This window comes from Protopterus annectens, chromosome 3.part0 (assembly GCF_019279795.1).
Source record: "Protopterus annectens isolate FY-2018-M chromosome 3.part0, PAN1.0, whole genome shotgun sequence".
Taxonomy (NCBI): domain Eukaryota; kingdom Metazoa; phylum Chordata; order Ceratodontiformes; family Protopteridae; genus Protopterus; species Protopterus annectens.
In genome coordinates, this window is record NC_056731.1 from 224,804,907 (window position 1) to 224,828,462 (window position 23,556).

At 38.6% G+C, this 23,556-nt stretch overlaps 1 protein-coding gene across 1 annotated transcript in view; it reads left to right on the top strand.

Annotated features, from left to right (window-relative positions):
• Positions 1 to 23,556, top strand: part of LOC122796810 (ATP-dependent translocase ABCB1-like) — a 1,504,949-nt gene that overhangs the window by 604,643 nt on the left and 876,750 nt on the right. Inside the window, exons 11-13 of the mRNA XM_044065546.1 lie at positions 4,336 to 4,461; positions 4,570 to 4,773; positions 5,010 to 5,180. Coding sequence (XP_043921481.1) covers positions 4,336 to 4,461; positions 4,570 to 4,773; positions 5,010 to 5,180 — 501 coding nt within the window. The remainder of the gene's footprint in view (positions 1 to 4,335; positions 4,462 to 4,569; positions 4,774 to 5,009; positions 5,181 to 23,556) is intronic.

The following is a 23,556-nucleotide window of genomic DNA, read 5'->3' on the forward strand; positions in this document are numbered from 1 at the left end:
AGAATGTGCCAGTGGCCTCAGTGGGAAAGCTCTTAGGTTTCTCATTTCCTCAGAAAAAACATGAGCTGTTATGGAAGGAATTTCTAAAACCTTCACTCATTCCATCAGTTCTGTCAGCTTTGGAGGATATATGTGTTACTGCCTGCAATATTTCTATTAGTCAGCCACCTGTTCCTAAAAAGGCAGATAAGATGTAAAAATTTCCTCAGTCTTTTACAGTTTTACATACTTTTTCCAAACCTGACCCAGTAGCTGTAGCTTTAGTTAATCCTTTTGTTGCTAAACATCCTACACTTTCTGGTAAGGATGGGGAGATTATTGAAAAGTATGGGGGAAAGAGTGTGCGTCTGCAGCTTTCTTTTCAGAATTTTGAATTATCAGCCTCATCTGTTAAAGCTTGTTATGACTAATTGTGGAAGTATGAGGATTTTTTTGTCTGCACCATCTTCTTTTGAGGAAAAATCTGCTTTAAATAATTTAGTTTCTTCTATTGTACAAGTCACTACTCATTGTTTACAGTGTGTGTGTATGTCTTAGTTGATACTTCTTCCAGTGTTGCGGCTACTGGTAATGTTTTGAGGAGGTTTGCCTGGCTGCATTCTCAGAATCTCACAGATGATGTTAAAATGAGATTTTAAATTCACCTTTGGGTAGAGATTTAGATTTGGGCTGCTCTGCTGTAATGGTGATCAAAAGTGTGATGAAAGGGGTAAGTGGATACAGATAATCTCTAAGATGTTTAGGCCTTCTTTTTCAAAAATTTCTAAGGTATTCTATAACCCTTCATCCAATTTAGCAAAAAAAAAAAAAAACAAAAAAAAACAGTCTCCTCATACAAAGGAGAAAGAGTCTTGTAATCTTTAGACATTCATAGGCAACTTAGATTTTTGGTAAAACCAAGGACCTTAGAAAATCTGATCAGCTCTTTGTATCTTTTCAAAGCAAGACACTAGCCCAGTTTCTAACTGGATTTATAACGCTATTTCTTTTCATTATTCTTTTCATGGAAAACAGTTCCCTGATCTGGTTAAAAACCCTTTCCACTTGAGCAGTTGCCTCCTCTGGAACCTTCTTTAAAGGTCTAGATAATAGATCTATCCTAGAAGCAGCCACCTAGTCTTCTGTTTACACTTTTACCAAGCATTACAGGATTGGTGCTTTCTCCAGGACAAGAGTGGCCTTTCAGAGATCTTTTAAGGAATTGAAGACCCTAGTAATGCTCCTGTTTCTCCCGCCCTTTCTATTTAAACAGCATTGGAAATCTCCCAGCTGTTAGTAATACTGTAAGCAATGATCCAAGGAAGGGCATCGTACAGTTGTGTAAGAACTTACCATAACAGCAGATGTCTGACTGATTATTGTTGCATTATTACAACCCCCCCCCATGATTTTGCCTTTCTTTTCTTAATGGAGATAGGCTATTCTTCCTCCTCTCCTCTTGACATGTACATTTGTAAGTGTCTCTACTAAAGTACCTTGGTCTGAGGCAGTTTATGCCCATACATCCCTTATGTACTCCCTGGCACCTTTGGACTGAGATCATACTTTGGACATATGTTGCAAAAGTAAGGTGCTCAGGTTTTGGTATGTCAGATGGATGTACGGATATCCTTGACGAGATATCGCAGCTGTTAATAATACTGCAGCAGTGATCAGTTCGATATGTGCTGTTATGGTAAGAGCGGACAAAACTGCACTTTCTCCACCATAATGCTGTTTCTAACTTTGATTATACTATTGGAGTCTTAACAATGCCTTTTGTATCTAAAATAATTTCCTTCTATTATATGTTTCAAAAGGTTTTTCTTGTTTTTGATATTTTTTTATAATCTTTTAGTATCTTTTTTGGCATTTTTATCTCCTCTGTAAAAAGACTAGCAGGGCCAAATAAAAAAAAATCAGTTTCAGCCACGTCTTGCATCATAGACCCCTTTTCAGCCCATGTTACTGCTGTCCAGAGTTATCTTCTGCAATCATAGATTCTGCCTTTTGTTTTTCCTCCATCCAAATCCATTTGACAGATAATGTCCCATTTTCATGCCAGACAAAATTCCAAGTTCTTTAGCCTCTCGTAATCTCTGCAAGACCTTTCTTAGAGATGTCTTTCTTCTTAGGCTTCCCATCTGGTAGTCTGTTCTGCCTTTGGATATCTATTTTATGTTAGAGAAGTTCACTCATCTTATGTCCAGATAGTTTACCTCTGCAAAGTTGAAGGCTTTGTCTTGGAAGATTTTTTGTTTTTAGTTGTGATTACATCTATGTGGAGATTTTGTTTTTATTTTGATGTTCCTTATGTCAGTCCTATTCTTGTCTTTAACAAGTGCTGAGTTTTTTAATGTACCCATGTAGTCTTCAAACCTAAGGTCACTACACAGAGAAGTTTGAACTCACTGGTATGCTTTCCAGCCTTCTTTTCACTGTATTATTAACAATGAGAGTTATCTAGTTTACTGCATGGATATTGACAGCTCAGATAGAGTTTGGATAGAGCAAAGTCTGTAAGAAAAGATGAACAGTTGTTCGTTTCCTTTGCATAATGATGTATGTTACTAACTAATGATTTTGTAAATGGCTTTTGAACTGCATTGTATTTTGTTTTGACAAGTATGGCAAGACCTACATGCTCCTCCAAAAGTTTATTGTATCAGACATCTCTTCATCTGTTGGTTTTCTTCCTTCAGTGCTGCTGTGGATGATAATTATGCAGTATTTACATAGCCATCTTTGAATACCCTTGGAAAACATTACAGATTTGAACTGGTCTGTAGAGCAAGATCTTTCACTGGGGCTACATTAAAATTTAAATTAAATATTTCTTGCAGTGAAACAAGAGGTTTTAACTTGGAACTGTGCCCTGTTATTTTCTGTAGCCAGACTCTACAGTATGAAACAGAGAATTTACCGATATCTGTTATAGGACTGAATTTGTGCATGGATCTCTAGCTGCAGCAAGCAGTCCATTCAAATTCACCATGCTATTTGATCCCTTGGTGAGTTGTACTCCTTTGCTAAGTCCAGAGCTAAAGAGACAGGAAAAGAAAGGCATTATGGAATAGATGAGGAGCACATAGGAGCACAGAAAAGTTCTGTGTCCTAAATGATCGCAGTGCCTGCATCATAAGTGCAGTCAGAGCCTGCAGACAGAACAGTAGTCACATATTAAGTTGTATTGTTAATAACCATAACTTTTGCATTTACCTTCTTTTTTCAGCAAATGTAGAAAAGAGCAACAAAAAAAACCTTAGTTCTTGCGTTTGTGCAGTTTGAATACTTGCAAAAAGAAATGACTTCCAAGAAACACAACAAGCAAAATGTTTTCCATTGTTTCTGTTTTGTGTTCAGTGTGGCTTCTAAACTATGGAGTACTGGGCACTAAAGCAAGTCAAAATGCAGGAGAACAAATACATGTAGGACAGAGGAAAACATAGGGATCTCAAACAATATGATAGTGTAAACCTTGTGTCTTTCACCTGGGCATCAGCAGTGCCATGCTGTGAGGGGACCTAGATGAAAGGAGGGAAAACTAAGCAGAAGTATAATTTTTTTAATTAAGTGCAGTAAGTTGAATTGAAAGAGAAGCTGCAGCCATCAGAACTTTCAGTAGCGGAGTTATCTCCTTTGCAAGATTGGATTATACATGGCAAACCTATAACATTAAGAACAGTGGTTTGGGAGAATGAGCATAGGTGGATGCATTGATTTCATTTACTTTGCTTCAGAACTGGTATGTGTAGGAAACTGTGGAAGTGGGAGAAAGAAAAGGCTTTCTTTCATAAAATGGAGGACCTGAAAACTCATTGGCTATATAGTCATGAAACTGCATGAGCCATCAATTGAAGGGCTGTGTATTTTCATGATTATAGAAGTCAGACCAGTGTAGCACAACACTGCAATATGCTTTTAGAGAAGCATACTGTAGTAGTTATGCAGGGCTGCGCATTAAGCTGACCATGGTCTCACTGTCTTGATGCCATTAGAATATAGTTCATTGTTTCCTTTACCACCCCCCTTTTTTAGTCTACACGTTCAATGTTCTTTACTGTCAGATAATGTGGTTATCCAATACTACTTAACTATCCTTATTTCCATTAAATAAGAAGAGTGACTTGATTAATTCATCATCATTGGGATTAGCCCTGTTAAAAAGAAAGAAACATAATAATTTTATAATGATTTTCTCAAAATACAATCTTAACTTGCTTTTATGTTTTAAACCAAGCATTGTGTTACTGTAACTAAATTGATGGGTAATCTACATCTTTGGACAGCTATGTTCCTTTTGGTCTCTGTTGTTCTGAATCTTGATTTATCATGTATTATTGTCTTTCATTTGAGGTTCTAAAAGGTTTTAATATGAAGGTTGAGAGTGGGCAGACAGTAGCCTTGGTCGGAAACAGTGGCTGTGGCAAAAGTACAGTGATCCAGCTGTTGCAGAGACTGTATGACCCACTGGAAGGAGAGGTAACATCACAAACACCATGCATTTCAATCTAATGAAGAAAATATTTCCATGAATTACATGCATTTATTTTATCATAACTGATAGTAAAATTGCTAATTTATTTGTAGATTACTGTAGATGGGCATAATATCAGGTCCTTAAATGTCCGACATTTCCGAGAGTTTATTGGAGTGGTCAGCCAAGAACCTATATTGTTTGGAACAACAATTGCAGAAAACATCAGATATGGACGAGAGGATGTCAGCGAGTCAGAAATAGAAAAAGCAGCTAAAGAAGCAAATGCATACGACTTTATAAGGAAACTTCCAAATGTGAGTTTATTCTTGTTACTTAGACCTTACTTCACTGTAAAACAAATTGCTATATAGTAATAAGGAATGCTGAAACTTCTTTGATGTAAAATCTACATCTTTGAAAACTGGTTTAATACAGGTATGTTCAGCAGAGTGAAGACTTAAAAAGTGCATTGCAATTTGTCTGCCTTTTACTTCCTGTTGCTTGATCTTTTTTTATAAAATTTAACTTGTATTTACTTTTTTGGAATTAGAAGTTTAATACAATGGTTGGAGAAAGAGGTACCCAGATGAGTGGTGGTCAGAAGCAGAGAATAGCGATAGCACGAGCTTTAGTAAGAAATCCAAAACTACTGCTTCTGGATGAAGCAACATCTGCCTTAGACACAGAGAGTGAATCTGTTGTCCAAGCAGCCCTTGAAAAGGTAACTTTTATTAATATTTGAAAGGTCACTTTGTATGCCCTGCAACTTCTTGTTTTATGAGCACTGTTCCAGCACCCAGAGCATGCACATTTATGTCAAATAATTTTGGTGATGTTTGTATGGTAATTTGTGTTTGTGGCAAAATAAGATAATGCACCTCATATCTATATCAGCAGGTGTTCAGTCTGATATTTAACTGCATCATGCAACAGCACAGAGGATGAGTTTTGGTCTAGGCACACAACACAGATTTCAGTATGACTAAAACATATTTAACGCTTAAGGAAACAGGACTGCTTTACAGCTATTTTAAAATGTAGCATAATGTGAGGGCTGAAGTGTAATAAACAACACAAAAGAACTATACATGCAGTTTCTAATAGCTTTGATGAAGTTAATCTCATTCATCACATGAAGATGTCCTTTATCTAGGCTTTCTCTCTTCCTTCCACTGAATAGAAAATTAGTAAGACTTCTCTGGATTTCTGAAACAATTGAAATTGCTTATTTAACTGGGATTTGTTAGTGTTTTAATCATGTCTCAGTCACTTCCATACCTTAGCAGAAGCTATGATTTTTGCATTGTCATCAGGCAGTTAAAACAGTAATTTAATTACAATGAATCCCAAATGGTTTGGCAGGGTAGAGAAGTCAGACCTGCAAGCAGATTACTTGCCTTGAAAATATTGCCTAAATCTGATTTCTTTGGATACACTGTTATGTACATTCCATTTTAGTTTATAATCATAATAAAAATGCAAACTTTTTTCTGTGAGTTATTTGTATAATCATCATACATATTTGCCAAGGCAGTGGGCTAGATCTTCAATGTGTCTGTTTCTGTGTGTATTGTTAGTAAGTGAAGGCTTGGATGAGCATTCATCTTTATGCTTTCCATCTGTCATTTCTTGTGCCTGTAATTACAGGCTTCTTGTCATATTTTCTTAACAGATACTAGCTCTGTTGTCCTTACCTAGTTACATGGATTTTCTTGTTCTGTGCAGTTTTAGTGGATTAGCTGAAAAAACTGAAAATGTACACGGTGCTGTGTTCCTATAGGTTACTAGGAAGGAAGCCTTGAACATACCTAATACTTTTCTTGAGGAGAAGAAAGACAGAATAACAGCTATAAGAGAGAAGTGCAGGAACTATTGTGAGCTTAGAAAATATTTACTATTCATTCATCACTATTTTTTACAAGAACACAAAGTCTGAGCTGAAGAGTATGCCAAAAGGCTGCAAATTTGATTAGATACATGATTTATTAATAAGAAATAGAATAATTTATGGTACACAAAATTATCAAGAAAGGAGTATGCTTTTAAGACAAAGGGATCTGACTTGTATGATAAGTATGGATGTATGCAGAATATATGAAATTATTAGTACACAGCTGAAAGAAATGCCAGAGGGAAAAAGATGTATGAAAGTTACAATTTAAAAATTAACTCATTGCCAGAAGCATAGCTGGCTGAACCAGTGCCCTATGCTGGAACAGTTATCCAGCCATTGTAGCAAGCAGTTTGCTACAGTTTAAAAGTGAAAAAAATATACTTATTGATTTTTTAATTAAAACATGAGTGCTGTAGTGCTCATTAGCAAGCAGCTTATAAACTGTAGGAACTGTTTGCTACATTTGTGCTCTGGTTTTAGTTAAAAAAATGTTTAAAACTGTAGCAAACTGATTGCTACAATGCAGCAAGCAGTTGCTACAGTTTAGACCACACACAGAGCTTTGCAGTGCTCAGGTTTGACCACAAATTCAGTACAGGCTTTTAAAAGCTGGTATTGCATTAGAAGTGGGGATCAGCTGATCTCCCCCTAACACATTGCTCCTGGGGCAGTTGCCTCTCTCACCCCACTCTGGCTATTCTACTGCTACTTGCTAAGCATGTCAGCTATTTGCATCCAAGTAATACTGAACACATGCAAGGACATTTTAATTAACTGCAAATTTTCTGTCCTCAGAATAATTTTTAACTTTCCAACAGTCCATAAATATGAGTGGCTCTTCTGCAGTCTTCTGTATGTAGAATATTTAACAGGTCTATTTACACTGGCCAGCCACTAAACATCCTTTTGGAATAATCCTTGCTTTACTGAGGCTTTACTTGAATGCATAACTTGAGGAGTTTCTCTTTGCACCTCTTTGGTGTCACATTTTTTCACAATTTCTAGTTTCCTGTTACAGCACTGGTTATGATACTACTGAATTTCAACTTTCATATGTTTATTTTATACAGATATTTGTGATTTCTTCTGCTAGCCAGACCCATATGGCATACTATGGTCACAATTACTCCATGCTCCTTTTGATTTGTATTTGCTTGTAGATGCTATGGGGTTGGGGTTTCATATGTCAGTTAAGAAGGTTAATCCAGTTGTCTACATTTAGTTTCTCTGTTTTGTTTCTTGTTCCTCTGATATTTTGAGTGCAGTAATAAATGCTGTGACTCTGAGACTTCCTGAAATGGCTTTGTTTCATATAACCAAATGTTCATCTCTGCGAACCTCCATTTGTTGAATTGACAAGAGTGAATGTTCACTTAAGCAACTGTTCACATTAGCAAATGTCTTAAAGAGGGAATGGAAATAGTTGGCCCGTATCAGGAAATCTTCCCTTTTCCCCACCGTCGTGTGATCTTAGAGTTGGTATATATATATATATATATATATATATATATATATATATATGTGTGTGTGTGTGTGGGTGCCCCCCACCTTGGTGCATTTTACATACTGCAATATGTGTGTAATGGTTGCAATGTTGGTCAACTAATTGCATTCCCTGTTTTAGTATTTCACTGATGTGAATGTTCAGTTACATGAATGTTCACTGTTGTTGGCTCGGCGAATGGATTTTCGTGGAGTTTAACCTTCAATTATATGACATAGACCCCCATTGAAATGATACAGTCCTCTCAAGTCCTGTATTTTCTGGGACCCTTAGATGAAGTAAGTTGCAGTAGCTATTTCATTTGTCATATAATGGGGCCTGGGTATTTTGGGGTGGCTTATGCCAGTGAGTGTGGTATTAATATTGACACATTTTCTCCGTGGTCATTAAAGCTACATTCTGTCATCACCAGGTATGCCCACTCTAGGATTGAATGGTTATCTTATGTCTTCTCAGGTTGACTTACAGAAGTGCAAATGAGAGTATGCAAATATCAATTCACATTTTTATTATGGAGCAGGTATTTCTGCTAGTTGAACTAAAGTTGTTTTTCATAACTCTGAAACAACCTTTTAGGTCAAAGGTTCACAGATTTATAGCCTGAATATGGCTTCAAAATCAAACGTAGATACTGACATTCCTAGCTTGCATGATCTAATCTTGCTTAACATACTGCATCTTGCTAGTGTAACCTTCAGTGATTTCAGAATCTTCTTTTTGTAGCTAATTAAATGTATTCCTTGTGCCTATTACTGTTCAGGATGTATGTGAGAATTAGTATGTACTGATTTAGAGGATTTATGTTATTTTAATGAAAACAATTTTTTGACCAAAGTTGCAGTTTTTCATTAAAATGTTTTTATTGTGTTGGTGTAACACTGAACATGTTTTTTAGAGGGATGCTGTGTGTCCCAAATCCGCTATGAAGATTTCACTTAACAGTCCCTTGCACCTTGTTCTAATCACCTCTGTAGTCAAGACAACACTGTGAAAAAGCTGTAGCTGTTTTAATGAAAAAAACTGTGTATTTTGTCTGTTGATTTTTCTGTTAAAAAATGGTATCCCATTTTATACAGCCTTAGAGAGGGCAATAATAGTGTTTGTACCTAAGAGTAGAATGACAGCATCTTGGGTAGTATAAGGCAAGTAAGCAATGAGACCATTTGTAATTTGCCAATACCTGCCCTTATCATGTACCTCCTGCTTTTAGACAGACAAAGCAAATCATTCCAGGGATGAATTTATGGATGGCTGCCCAGTTGTCAAGGTTCCTAGGTTCATAGGTGTTTACTAGGCTAACGACCCAAGGGCCTTTTTAAGTCTAGCCATTCATCCCCAATCTCTGACAAGTGCTGGTACCCTTGATAAGTGTAAGTATGGGCTTGGGAGATAAAATATTTACAATCAGGGGCCTGGGAGATGAAACATTTACTGGTTGCCTGTGTCCGTTACAGACATAGGTGCCAAGCCAGGGATGAATTTTCTGTTCCCCATCCAGTCGTCCAAGTTACACCTGAATTGGGTTAGAGAGGAACTCTGCTTCACATGGATGAGGAGCCTGTTCCAGAGAAGGGGTGTTCTCTGGGATACATACCTGTCTATCCAGCAGGTCCTATTTATATCACAGGCAAGGTTTAAGTCTTTAAAATGGGTAATTCTGGTGCTGTTTGTTTTGTTGATATACAGGAGGTCCATCAGAGTGGGGTCTGACAATGTCTTGTTATGCCAGGCATAGATATCCCCTCAGCAGCCTGTGGGACACAAAATACAGGGATAGGGCCTTGAGGTAGTCTACATAGGACATTTTACTTATACCCTGTATTCTTTTACTGAGGAACCTCTTTTGATGTCCCATTTGTTAGATATGCCTGATTAGGTACATATCAAAGGAGGCATTGTACTCTGAAGAATTCTGAATACAGTAGAACAATGACTTCCTTGAACCTAGATGCCATACCTTTGTTTATAAGTTATGCAGCATAGAATGATTTCCTCAGTACTGTAGACACATGATGGTCAAGGGCTAGATTACTGTCTGTGTGTGTCCCTAAGTCCCTAACTGCTGAACCAACTCTAATGGGTGTGTTGTCAATATGATAGTTCCCAGGGGTGGATGACTTCCCAAACAATACTATTATGCATTTCTTGGCATTTAGTTTTAGTCCATGGCTCTGACACCAGTTGTTTGCCTGTGACAGCCCTTCCTGGAAAACATTTATGTTGGTGTGGGATTCAATGACAGCTCCTAATTTGTAATTATCTGCAAATTTAGTCAGCTAAAGACCACTAACATTGGCCTTAACTTCAGAGAAGCAAATGCCAAAAGGAGTGATCCAAGAACTGATATCTTGAGGGACACCATTTGTGACTGGCCTCTTTGTAGAGGTGGACTCCCCAATTTTAACTTTCTGTGTCCTGTCTGTGAGCCAGTTGTCTATCCACAGAGTGGCAAATGCATTTGTACATAACCTCTTGAGTTTGTCAACAATGCCAGAGTTGGGTATTGTGTCAAATGCTTTTGGCCAAGTCAAGGTTGGCAGTGTGAATCATTTTGCCCTCATCCATTGTTTTGGTGATCTTCTCAAAGAAGTCCACCAATTTGAGTAGGCATGATCTGCCCTTGATGAAACCAAACTGGGTAGGTTCCAGTGTCTGGAGGTTTACTATATCATTATTGATCATTTCTATGGTAATTCCTTCCGTGGCTTTGCATATAAGGCTAGTTAGACTTATGGATCTTGTAGTTTCCAGGGTCTGTAGATATCCCACCTTTGTGCAGAGGGATGACTGTTGCTATTCTCTATTTATGAGGCACAAAGCCTGTCTGGAGGCTATAGTTAAATAGCATTTCCAGAGGGCCTGATAGGTCATGTTTCATGGTATTTAGACGGCATCCTGGGATATTGTCTTGGCCCATTGATGCAGTGCTTTTGGCCTTACAGAGAGCATTAAATACCTGTTCCCTAATGGTAGCAGGGGGAGTTATATTTCCTGAGGGAAGGTTGTATTTCCTGAGGGGGAGGTTGAGGGGGAGAGTGGCGTAAAGCTAGAGCTGAATTTGTCGGCCAGTAGATTTGTTATGTCTTCTGGCTCAGTATAGGTGGCTCCATTTACAATGAGCTCTGCACACAATTGTGTATTGCTTTTGAGGTTATGGATGTAGCTAAAGAATGCCTTTTGGTTGTTGTTGGGCCGGGAGGGCAAATTTACCTTAAAAAATTGACTTTGGTAGACTTTATTTGTCCTCTGAGTAGTTTTAGTTTGATGAGAGTGCTTTTATCCTGCTGGGTGCTGTACCTCCTAATTTTTGCCGTGATTTTCTTCCTTCTATTATACAGCTTACTGATTTTGTGCTTCCACTGGGTGGCTTGTTTTTTGAGTTAGTTCTGTACTTCTTCCTGGTGGGTACATTTTCTCTATGTAACTATTAACATGCTTGTATAAGGTTTCTGTGAACAGTTTTGCATAGCCAGCAGTGTTCTCGCGGTTTATAGGGGCTTGAAATTTTGCCAGATTATCACTTAATAGCAGGAAGTTAGCCTTAGAGAAGTTCCTGATTATTCTAGGGTTAGCTGGGGGGGTCCAGGTTTTATTTTCACTTCAAATGAGACCATTTTGAGGTCTGATCTTACCAGAGAAAATATTACATTAAGGGATGTGCAGCACTGTCCTGTATTAATGAGGACCAGATCCAGTATGACTGCATCCCTGGTTGGTGTATTGACAATATGGTCCCAGGAATTTGTGTTTACAAAATCCAGGAATCTCTGTCTATGTTCATTTGGTGTTGTATAGGATTTCCAGTTAATAGTGGGGTAATAGTGGGGTAATTAAAGTCATCCATGAATATGGTATTGGGTTGGATGGTGAATGTTTTCAATAAGTTTAAATACATGGTATGGGTTTCCTGGGTCATACAGGGGGACCTATAGCTTGCAAGGAAGTAGTACTGGATTTTGTCTATGGTGCTTTGAACATGGAGTAGCTCAGGTGCAGTGTTTAATACGTAAGGGCAATTTATTCCAGAGGTAATGTAAATGTTGGTTAATAAATCTGTCTCTCCAGCACATTTTATTTGCTGGTGGTGATTCAGTTCCTTAGTTCTAGCATTTGTGGAGCTTTTTTTCTTGCAGAGATGTAAGAGATCAAGGAGGGTTGGTTTCCTATGGCACAAAATACCAGAAATAGCGCTCCACATAAGAGTCTGTAAGAGACTGAGTAAAGAAGTAAGGCTTCACACCTGAACTGAGAGCCAGTGCTGTTTAGACAAGTATTCCATTTACTTAGGAATTGCTGTGGCCTTTATAGTTGTGTGATTTGTTTGTTGAGATATATACCAAAGGGTTCTGTACTCTATAATTTGTCTAATTAGAGCAGAGTGCAGAGAGATGATCATGTTCTTCAGCCTTGATGAAGTACCTTTAGATTTATAACTACTGGTGTTACGTGGTGGTCAAATGAAAGGGAATTGTTTAGATTGGAGTGGGGTACTGGTTATATCATAAGTTGAAGATGAGAGTTTTTTTTACCAAGCTTGACAGTACTGCACTTTTTTGTATTTAATTTTAGTCCTTTTCAGTACACCATTGGTTTGTAAGGATTCATTCTTGCTGTAGTGGTACCATATGAAGGGGTGACTGGACAATAACACCTAATTTGCAATCATCAGAATGCTTCATTTAACATAGGTCTAGGTTTAATGTTTGGAGATCAGAGAAGTTTAGGCCAAGAAGGAGAGGTCTAATCCATTCAGTCCTGCAGGACACCACTAGTTACTTTTTTGCTTACTGAGGAGGCACCTGCTGTTTTAACTATGCGGTTCTGTCTTTCAGCCAGTTTAATATCCACCTTTTCTCATAAAGGTCTGAATTTATATGTCTTACTTTAGTAAAAATGCCAGTATGAGAGATGGTCTCAAATGCATTGGCTAGATCCAGATAGGATATATGGACTGAGTAACCACTATCCATTGTCTCTGTGACCTTTTCAAAGAAGTTTACTAAATTAACTAGACATGACGACCTTCCATTGACTAAGCTAAATTGCTGTGGGTCTAGGTTTAGGAGATTGTTGATATCACATTTGATAAAGTAAGATATGATTCATTCCATGGCCTTGCAGATTAGACTAATTCAGTTGACAGGCCCCACTTATGGAAGGGCATCAGAGCAGTAGTTCTTTGTACTTTCAGGTATAAACCCTGTGGCCATGCTTAACCTAAGCAAGTTCAGTAGGTATCCAGGTACATTGTCTGGACCTATGGAGGTAGTGTTTCTAGTTTTTGAGAGTATGGTTATGACATGTTACTTTATGATTTTAGAGAATACAAGGGATTCAGGGATTTGTGCAATTTCAATGACTGTTTCAGGATTGAAGTTGATGTTAAGCTTATCTACAGGTATATTCACTATGTCTTTTGGGTCAGAGTGGATAATGCAATTTTGAAATAGTTGACATCACTGCTAGGTGCAGTTTCTTAATTTTCTGTTGTAATTAAAGGAGGATTTGTAATTATCCTTGACTTCAGATACTAGTTTGAATTTGTGTTTGATGTTGACCTTCCTGGCCTGCTTCATGGTGGTACCCTTTAGCTCTTTGCTAATCCTTTTGAGCTGGATTTAGATTTGTTACAGGACTTTAGAATTGTTTTCTTTTGTTGTAGAGATTACTTATACTGTTGGACCACTAGAGTGGTTTGTTTTTGAATTTCTAATTATATTTGGTTCTGGTAGGGCCTGGCAAATAATACTTTTTTCCAGGTGGGAGTACAACTCTGTTGAATAAGGAGCAGCCAAGGCTGCATGAGGACTGGTGATACTGCAAGTAAATTTTGAGAGTTAAGCATAAAGTTTGAGCAAGTTCATTTATCTGAAGTCTTTAAATTCAGATTTGATCATTGAGGGAAGTGTGATTGAGATTTAAGGGAAAAGGCTACTATTTTGTCATTATTTTTAACCTGAGCTGGAGATACTGTAGGAATGGTAGAAGTGGGGACTGTGTTGTTAAGGACAAGGTCTAGAATGTTTTACTATCTAGTGGGATAGATTATTTTCCATTATACAACGACTTCCCCATTAATATTCCAAAACGTGCACGCTGATTGGTCAGCATGCACGTTGTAAATCAGAGTTATAGTAATGGAAAAGGTCCGGTAGCCCGGACTTTTTTATTAGTATAACTCTTTTTACAGCAATGGAGAACACAACATCTCCGTTGCTTTTTATACACTATCTCGCTATGTTAAACAAGTTTAATATAGTGAGACAGCTTTAAAAAAAGTAACAGAGATCTTCCTATCTCCGTTGCATTTTTTAAAGGTGTCTCGCTATGTTAAAGGAGTTTAACATAGCGAGACACTTTGTAAAAAGCAACGGTGATCTTGCTTTCTCCGTTGCTTTTTTCAGAACTGTCTCACTATGTTAAATGGGTTTAACATAGCGAGACAGCTTTAAAAAAAGCAACAGAGGTTCTCCGTTGCTTTTTTTAAAGCTGTCTCGCTATGTTAAACTCCTTTAACATAGTGAGACAGTTTGTAAAAAGCAACGGAAATCTTGCTTTCTCCATTGCTTTTGCCCACAGCTCTGATGTACTGTGTAAGCATACGCATACGCAGTACATCAGAACTGCCGCAGAATACCAGACAGCTGCGGAAGGGCAGCAAGGAGGCATTATCCAATGCCATTATTTAAGAAAAGTAATTTTTTTTTCTTAAATAATGTCATTGTATAATAGCAATAACCCACTTCTGGGTGTGGGTAATGCTGGATTTACCCACGGTTATCTTTGTTTGGCCACTCGGACTTCGCCCTCATGACCAAACCACACCAACCGTGGGTAAATCCAGCATTACCCACACCCAAGCGTGGGTCATTGCTATATTATGAGTATTTCAGAGAGTACATTTAGGAAATTCTCGGGGTCATGTGTGCACATAAAAGACATCATATATAAAGTATGCATTGATAATTTGTTTTGTTTTTGGGTAGGTTGGAGTTCATTGAGTTCATTTCCTGTATCTTGGAGTATCTGCTTAGAGGTGATAAGGTTTTTAACAAATGTGGGAATGTCCCTGCAGTTTCCATCAGGTCTGAATACATAAGTGCTAAATAGGGAGGGAGTGCTGCTTTTTCAGTGAAACAGTCTCACGTATGACAGACATTGATATGTTCAGATCACAGGAGAGGCTTAAGATCAGGCAGTTTGTTATTAAGATTTCTGACACTGACAAGAGCAACAGTGATACACTTAGAACTGGAATTTGCTGTAATTATATCTACTATATTGGAATGTCCTGTAGCCAGACTGTGCTGAAAAAGGCTCTATCATAGTACATGGAGCATCACACATCAAATACAGGGAAAAGGCAACATTGATAAGCATTCCTCACTGCTGTCTACCTTTAGTCTCAAGATAGAGCATTATCAGTTGCCATTGTTGGTCACCACAGAACAGCATCAAGAAGGTAAAACAGGTTTAAAAACTGTAAAGCACTTTGTTGTCTCAGAAAAAAGTGGCAAAGTAAAAATTTTAACAGCTTTTAAAAACATTTATTCAACAGGGCTGATGGCCACTGTCTGCATGGCAGAATAAAGTGTTTTATGGCTTTCAGATCAATAAAACTTAGGATCACATTGGAGCAGCCAACTCTCCATGTACTTCAAAGAATTATAATCGTGTCTCTCCAATTATGTCAGTTGCTATATAGTCTTGTTATGATTTTGAAGATTCACCACTCAGATTTACTTCTGTCTCCACTTTTGAGTTGAATTTCTTGACACCAATGTCTTGAACATATGACAGCTTACTTGTAATGGGAGACCTGATCATAATCTTCAATGTCTTTTTCTTGATTTCAGAGCATAATCTGATGTTCCTTATAATGCACTGTTGTTCTGGGGAATGATACAGTAAACTCTCAGTTAATTGACACCCATGGGGATTGGTAGATGCCGGGTAAATGTATTATCTGGTTGCCTCGTAGTTACTATTAAAAATTGGCCTGACTAATACTGTACCTTATCTCATTACAGCCGAGTGACGCCTCCAGGTGCATCTGCAGTTACCGCCTACTGCTCCTCTAGGCGTCAAATATTGCTTGTTCATATTTGCATTAATAATTCCAAAACCATGCCCTATACGAGGTATCAGAATATTTTATCTTGAATCATACATGATGGCAAACACAATTGTATTGATATTTGACCTATGTCAATGAGTATTTGTTAGAATTGTAAGGTGATAACTTTATTTTTTAAAGACTCAAGCCACGCCCACTAGGAGTTAAAGGTACACAATCAAAAGAGCTGTACTGGAGGGAATGATTATACTATTTGTTTGGTTTGACTTGTTCTCAGAATGGGGAAAGAGGGAATTTATTCCTGTCTTCTTTTTTAAAGCTCTAAAACACTAAAAAACGTAAGGTATGATCTGAAGTAGTTTACTTAATTTGATCTTCAACCTGTGGGTATCGAATCTGTAATGGATCCGAGCCAGCAACTTCACAGGCATCTGCTCCAAGCTCCAAGCTTGATTTAAAAGCCTGCATTTGCACTTGTTTCCCCCCTTTCCTGTAACTAGTTTAGTCCAGATACAGATTCTTAGTTTTAGCACTTGAATTTACTTATTCGTGATCAGCACTTGTTCAGAACTTGTAAGCACTAAATAACCTATTAATTACTACAGCACTCAACCTTCCTCATTACCTAGAGGAAAACAGTTTTGCTACTTACTTTCCTCACTTACTTAGAGAAAAACAGCTCTTGTACTCACTTTCCTCACATATCTAGAGGAAAATTGTTTTTTTATTCAGGCATGTCCAAGGGTCAGCTCCCAGTATTCTCTCCTGTCTATCTGATGAATCTGGGCATCTTGGGGCAATGTAGAAATTGCCTCATCTACACAGACAACCCTCTCCTCCTACCACCCAACACTACAACCTGTGAGAGATGTACTTATCTAGCCAAACTGGAGGTAAAGCTGTCTCCAATCAAGACTGAACTTGACACTCAGGAGAAGAAGGTAAACACTTGCACCACATCACACTCATCACATAGTCTCACTAAATCTACACCACCAAAATCCACACATAGAAACAGAAAAAAATTTGCAAAGGCTTTCAATAATAATCTGCTGAAGCAACAGAGACCTCCAAAGCAGAAACGCAAGCAACCTCCACCCCCCAACACAACCCAAATGACACATAGCCCACCGACTCAGTGTGCCAATCAACCATAGCCAATAAGGCAAAACAACATATCCAACACACTAGTCATAGGTGACTCTATAGTCAGCACACTGATATCCCACTCACCAGGCTAAATAAGGAGAAGGTTACTGTAGTAAGTGATCCCATGGTGTATTTCCTATTTCCCATCCACTTATAAAATTTTTCTTGAAGAGTGCTAATGAGGAACTTTGCTTGACATAGATGGGTAGCTTGTTCCAGAGGATAGGAAGTCTCTGGGACAGGAATCTATCCCTTCAGCATGTCCTGTTTATTGTGGTGGCAAGGTTTAGGGCCCTAGAGCATGTAGCTTGGAAAGGCTGGGAATTCTTTAGGTGTAGCATGTCCAACAGCTCTTTATTTAACATAGCTTTATATGTTAGGCAGAGATCTCCTCGGAGTAGGCAATATGCTGCAGAGTAAAGCTGGAGTTTTTTGAGATGGTCAGTGTAGGACATCTGTTTGAGGCCAGTATTCCTCTTTGTGAGGTACTTCTGTGACCTTTCCTGCTGTTGCAGATGTCTTGTGAGGTACATTCCAAAAGGGGCATTGTACTTTATAATGGGTCTAATGAGTGCAGAGTAGAGGGGAACAATGACCTCTTTTTTCCTGGATGAGAACCCTTTTTCGATGAGGTGTGCCACATAGAAGGATTTCCTGACTACTGTGGCGATGTGATTATCAAAGGAGAGACTACTGTCCACCTGGGTCCCAAGGTCTCTTATCACACATTTGGCATTAAGTAGACTGCTGTTTATGTGGTAGTTCATGGGTACAGAGTTTTACCAAAGGGGATGACAATGCACTTTTTGGCATTGAGCTTGAGGCCATGCCTCTGACACCAGGCATCTGTCTCACTGAGGCCCTTCTGTAGGATGTCCACATCATTTTGGGACTCGACTGTGGCTCCTAGTTTGCAGTCATCTGTGAACTTCATTAGCCAGAGGCCTTCTGTGTTAACCAGTACTTTAAAGAAGTAGATAGCAAACAGGAGAGGTCCCAGGACTGAACCCTGTGATACTCCACTTGTCACTGGTTTGAAGTCAGATTTGGAGTCTGCAACATTTACAGTGTGGGTTCTGTCAGTGAGCAAGTTGGCAACCCATCTTGTGATGTAGGGATTTATACCTAGTTTAGTGAGTTTATCTAGAATTCCAGAATGGGGGATGGTGTCAAAAGCCTTGGCTAGGTCAAGATAGGCTGTGCAAACCACCTTCCCCTCGTCTACGGCTTTGGTGACTGCCGCAAAGAAGTCAATCAGGTTCAGAAGGCATGATCTGACTTTCACAAACCCGAAGTGGGTGGGATCCAGAGTTTGGAGGTTACCAATGTCTTTGTTTATGAGTTCCATGATGATACGTTCCATGGCCTTGCAGACCAGGCTCGTCAGGCTAATAGGGCGATAGTTCCCAGGATCAGTGGTGGTTCCCCCTTTGTGTAGTGGGATAACTGTTGTTGTGCGCCATTCAGTGGGCACAGAGCCTGATATGAGACTATGATTGAACATGGTGCTTAGGTGGGGAGCCAGTTCATCCTGAAGTTCATGTAAAATGCAGCCTGGGATGTTATCCAGTCCCGTGGATGCTGTGTTTTTGGTTTTAGAGAGTGCAGCTTTTACCTGCATAGATGTGATTACAGGGACTCTGCATTCTTCCTGTATAGATATGGGCCCTTTAGGGGGTGAGAGGGGGGTAAAGTTAGCACTGAACCTATCTGCCAGGATGTTGGCAATATCAGTTGGTTCTGTAATTTTTGTGTCGTTGTGCTGTAACTCAGAGCAGATCTGGGTGTTGCCATTGAGAATCTTGACATAGCCATAGAATACTTTGTGGTTACCCTTAGAATCAGTGGCTCTTGGAGGATCTTATAAGGGATCTCAGGTTCTTACTGAGGCTGACAAGGAGCTCCTCCACTCATGGGATTTTACTCTATTTTGCAACAGTTTCTTCCTTCTGTTGTAGAGTTTGTTTATGACAGGGGACCACCAGATTGGCTTCCTTTTTTTGGAGGATAGTGTCTTGGTTCTGTTTGGGATAGCATGATCCATGCACTCATATAAGTGCTTATATAGTGTATTTGTGTAGTATTCAGCAGTCGTAACTGCATTTTCCATCTGCATGGGTGTCATGAAGTTCGCCACTTCTGTCTTAAGAAGCATGAGGTTGGCTTTGGAGAAATTTTTTACAGTGGTTTCCTTAATGGTAGGTGGGGGCGGGATGCAGATATCTTGGGTGTTTAGCTTATGGTCGGATATGACCAACGAAGAGTTGACTTCAGGTGTGGAACACCTGGTGCGGGTGTGGATAAGTTGATCCAGGGCATTGGAATTTATGAATTCCAGAAAACGTTGAGGCTGCTTTGAGACTATGAAGGGTGATTTCAACTACGAATGATTTGGAAACAGTTGAGCGAAGGAGTTAGTATATGAGTAGTTTTCCCAGTTAATGGTGGAGTAGTTGAAATCACCCATTATTAGAGTGTTTGGTTGAACCCTAATATTTTCCTGTATAATCAAGAAAAGAGGAGTGGGAATCCTGGGCATGGTGGGGGATCTGTAGCAAGCTACAATTTAGATTGCAGTTTTGCCCAGAGTTAGTTGCACTTGGATAACCTCGGATGCATTATGCTGCGCAACTAGCCTGGAGGTGTGGATATCCTTAATGAATATGGACACAACTCCACCTTTGGTGTTCTGGTCCAGGTTAGATGTCCGAAAAGTGTGGTATGAGTTATAGCCTGGTAATACAGGGGTGCTCTCTATAGCCTTGAACCAGGTCTCAGTCACTGCACAGATACTGATGTTCTCCATTTTCAGGAGTGCCTCGAGTGAGTACATTTTGAGATTTAGACTTCTAGCATTGAGTAGCATTACCGTCAGTTTTTACTTGCATGTTCCTGTTACAGTGGTGAATTTGTCATTTCAACCTTGCTTAAAGAAGGCACTATAGGGGAGGCAAGACCCTTAGCCAGTATCCAGAATCCCAGGGGCGATAGGTGCGGGCATCTCTGACAAAGCATCGTGGTCTGTTGACCATGTCGCCCCAGGCAGACAAATACTGGATCCCATTAGAATGACACCAGAAGCTTAGCCAAGTCACTCATTTTGTCTTTGTACTGCAGTATCATTCTGGGTGATGGCAGGATGCTACTCAGGGCTAGGGTCATACCTGTCTGGGCTACAAGATCGGAGAGCTCTTCCACATCTCTTTTCATGTAGTCTAGGGAGTTACGTCGCAGGTCATTCACACCAACATGGACAATGACAGAGTCATATTTGTACTTGTTGTGGAGTGACCCGAGTGTGTGGTTTATGTGGTGGATCCTGGCACCCGACAGGCAACTGACAGTAACCTTTTCCTTGTTTATTGCTTGTGCCAATAGCTACACCAGTCTAGCTCTGGTGCAATGGGAAAACACATGTTTATTGCAAGGACATGAGTATAGCAAACGTGTTATGGTATGTATGGTATGTATGGTATGTACGGTTCATGGATGACCTTTTTATTTTATGGGTGAAGTCAGAAACTGAATTGAAGGACTTTATAGATTATCTGCATACTACAACAACTTTTTTGAAATTTACTTATAAATATTCTTATGATCAAATTGAATTCCTGGATGTTATGGTTCAAAAATCTGGGTTAAAGGAATTGAAAACTAGTCTATATAGGAAACAGACAAGGAAAACTTGTTTACTGCATAAAGGTAGTACGCATCCCAGACATGTTAGCCGAAATGTCCTAAAAGGACAGATGATTAGGAACATGCGAATACATAACAGTGACAGTGAACTTATGCAAGCAACTGAAACACTGAAGGACGAGTTTATCAGCAGAGGCTATTCTAAATCTGAAATAGATCTATGTGTCAATGAAGCACTGGATGAAAGAGGAAGGAAAGGTCGTCCTTATTTCTCAGAGGGAATAGCAAACCAAGAGACAAAGGACAGACAACACAATGTTATGAGATTGTGTTTTCCTAGTACTTTTACCAGCGATATAAATGTGTTCTGTGATGTTTTTAAAAAGAATTGGAATATTCTAACTGCATCCAAGGATTTGGAAACAGTGATAAAGTCAGTACCACACTTTTCCTTCATTAACAAAAAGTCTTTAAAAAGGCAGCTGTGTTATAAATCACATAATATCATGCATGAAGTTACATCACAGAGGAAAGGTACTTATCCCTGTAGAAAATGTACAGCATGCAGATACATTTTTTCTTGTACTACTTTTTTTTCATCCAGTCAATAAATTCAGAATAGAAGCAAATATGTATGCAGATTGTAGAACTAATAACATAGTATACTTCAGTTTTTGTCAGATATGTAAAGCATATTATATAGGTAAAACAAACAGGATGTTAAAAGAACGAATTTTAGAACATACTAGAGACTTTGCTGCAGGTAAAGAAACTAATGCTCTAGCCAAACATATTCAAAAAGAAGGTAAAGATCATAACTTTAAATTTTTTGTGCTTGAGGTAGTTAAGGACGGCTTAAGAGGAGGTGACATAAAAAAATAGAACGGAAGAATCTGAACAAAAGTGGATAATAAAACTGAATGCTGATAAACATCCAGGTATAAATGATGCAGTATCACTTAAACCCTTCCTAAAGGCTCGACATCTGAAGCATTAAACAGATGGTGATGCCTTTGTATGAATTTATTTAAATATATCCATGCTTCATTATGCAGTATGTTGCCCTTGCCCCAGGTCTATATTTCTCCAAGATGAATTCAAGTATACAATAAATAATTTAATTTTTGTCTGTCAAGATGGTCAAAACTTTGCTAGGATGTTTATTATAACAATATGAATGTACATGCACTTTATAGGCATGCCTCATTAATTGTTCATAAATATGTATCTATTGTTATATACTTTTTTATATATATGTATATGTATATACATATATATATATATATATATATATATATATATATATGTGTATATATATATATATATATATATATATATATATATATATATGTTTTTTACATTCTTATGTATAATATTATATATTTTGTTTTTTATATGTACAAGATTAAGATAGAACCTAATACAATGTAATGCTAATGGCTAAATAAGAAGTGTTGTTTTTAAAAATTTTTACTGAAAGGAATTTCTCTGTTAATTATTTATATACCTTTAATTAGGTAATTGTGACTAACCGCAATGTGCTAATAGTTAAAGCTTTAAAATGCTTGGTTAGATAGTCTGACATTGTAATACAGTCTGAAGAAGCGATCTGGGTAGATCGCCAAAATGCTTACTTCTTTTTGTTTAATAAAAGGTAAATCTGTCGTGGAACACTGCAACTTCTTTATTTTACACTTTTCCTTGTTTAGCCTGGTGAGTGGGACATCAATGTGCCTGACCTAGAGTCACCTATGACTAGTGTGTTGGGTACGTTGTTTTGCCTTATGGGCTGTGGTTTATTGGCACACTGAGTCTGTGGGCTATGTGTCATTTTGGTTGTGTTAGGGGTGGAGATTGCTTGCGTTTCTGCTTTGGAGGTCTATGTTGCTTGAGCAGATTATTACTGAGAGCCTCCACAAATGTTTTTGTGCTTCTGTTTCTGATTTTGGTGGTGTAGGTTTAGTGGGACTATGTGATGAGTGTGGTGTGGTGCAAGTGTTTACCTTCTCCTCTTGACTGTCAAGTTCAGTCTTGGTTCGAGAGAGCTTTACCTCTAGTTTGACTAGATAACTGCATCTCTCACAGGTTGTGGTGTTGGGTGGTAGGAGGAGATAGTTGTCTGTGTACATGAGGCAATTTCTACATTGCCCCAAGATGCCCAGATTCATCAGATAGACAGGAGAGAACACTGGGAGCTGACCCTTGGACATGCCTGAATAAAAAACTACTTTCCACTAGACAAGTGAGGAAAGTGAGTATAAGAGCTGTTTTTCTCTAAGCAAGTGAGGAAAGTAAGTACAAAAACTGTTTTCCTCTAGGTAAAGAGGAAGGTTGAGTGCTCTAGTAATTTGTAGCTTATTTAGTGCTAACAACAAGTTTTGAACAAGTGCTGAGCACAAATAAGCAAATTCAAGTGCTAAAACTAAGAATCTGTACCTGGATCTTGTGGTAGATAGGCTATCTAGTGCTTACCACTTCCACTGGTGGTACTATTCTGGTGGCAGCTCATAATTCGTTCACCAGGAAGATGTATCGCAGCAAATGGAAGCATTTTTCCTTTTGGGCCTCTCAAAGGAGTTTAGATGCTTTCACTGCTCCCATTCCGGCTATCCTTGACTTTTTGGCAAATATTTTTCAACAAGGGGCTAGCTCATCTACGGTCAAAGTTCAGCTAGCCACCATTTCTCATTTTCACGTTGGTGAGAACTCTGCTTCTTTGGCCTTTTCCAGATTGTGCAAAGCCTTTATCAAAGGTGCCTTCCTCTTACATCCTCCGGTCAAAGATCCCATCCCCCCATGGGACCTTACTATGGTACTATAAGTGTCGGTTGCCC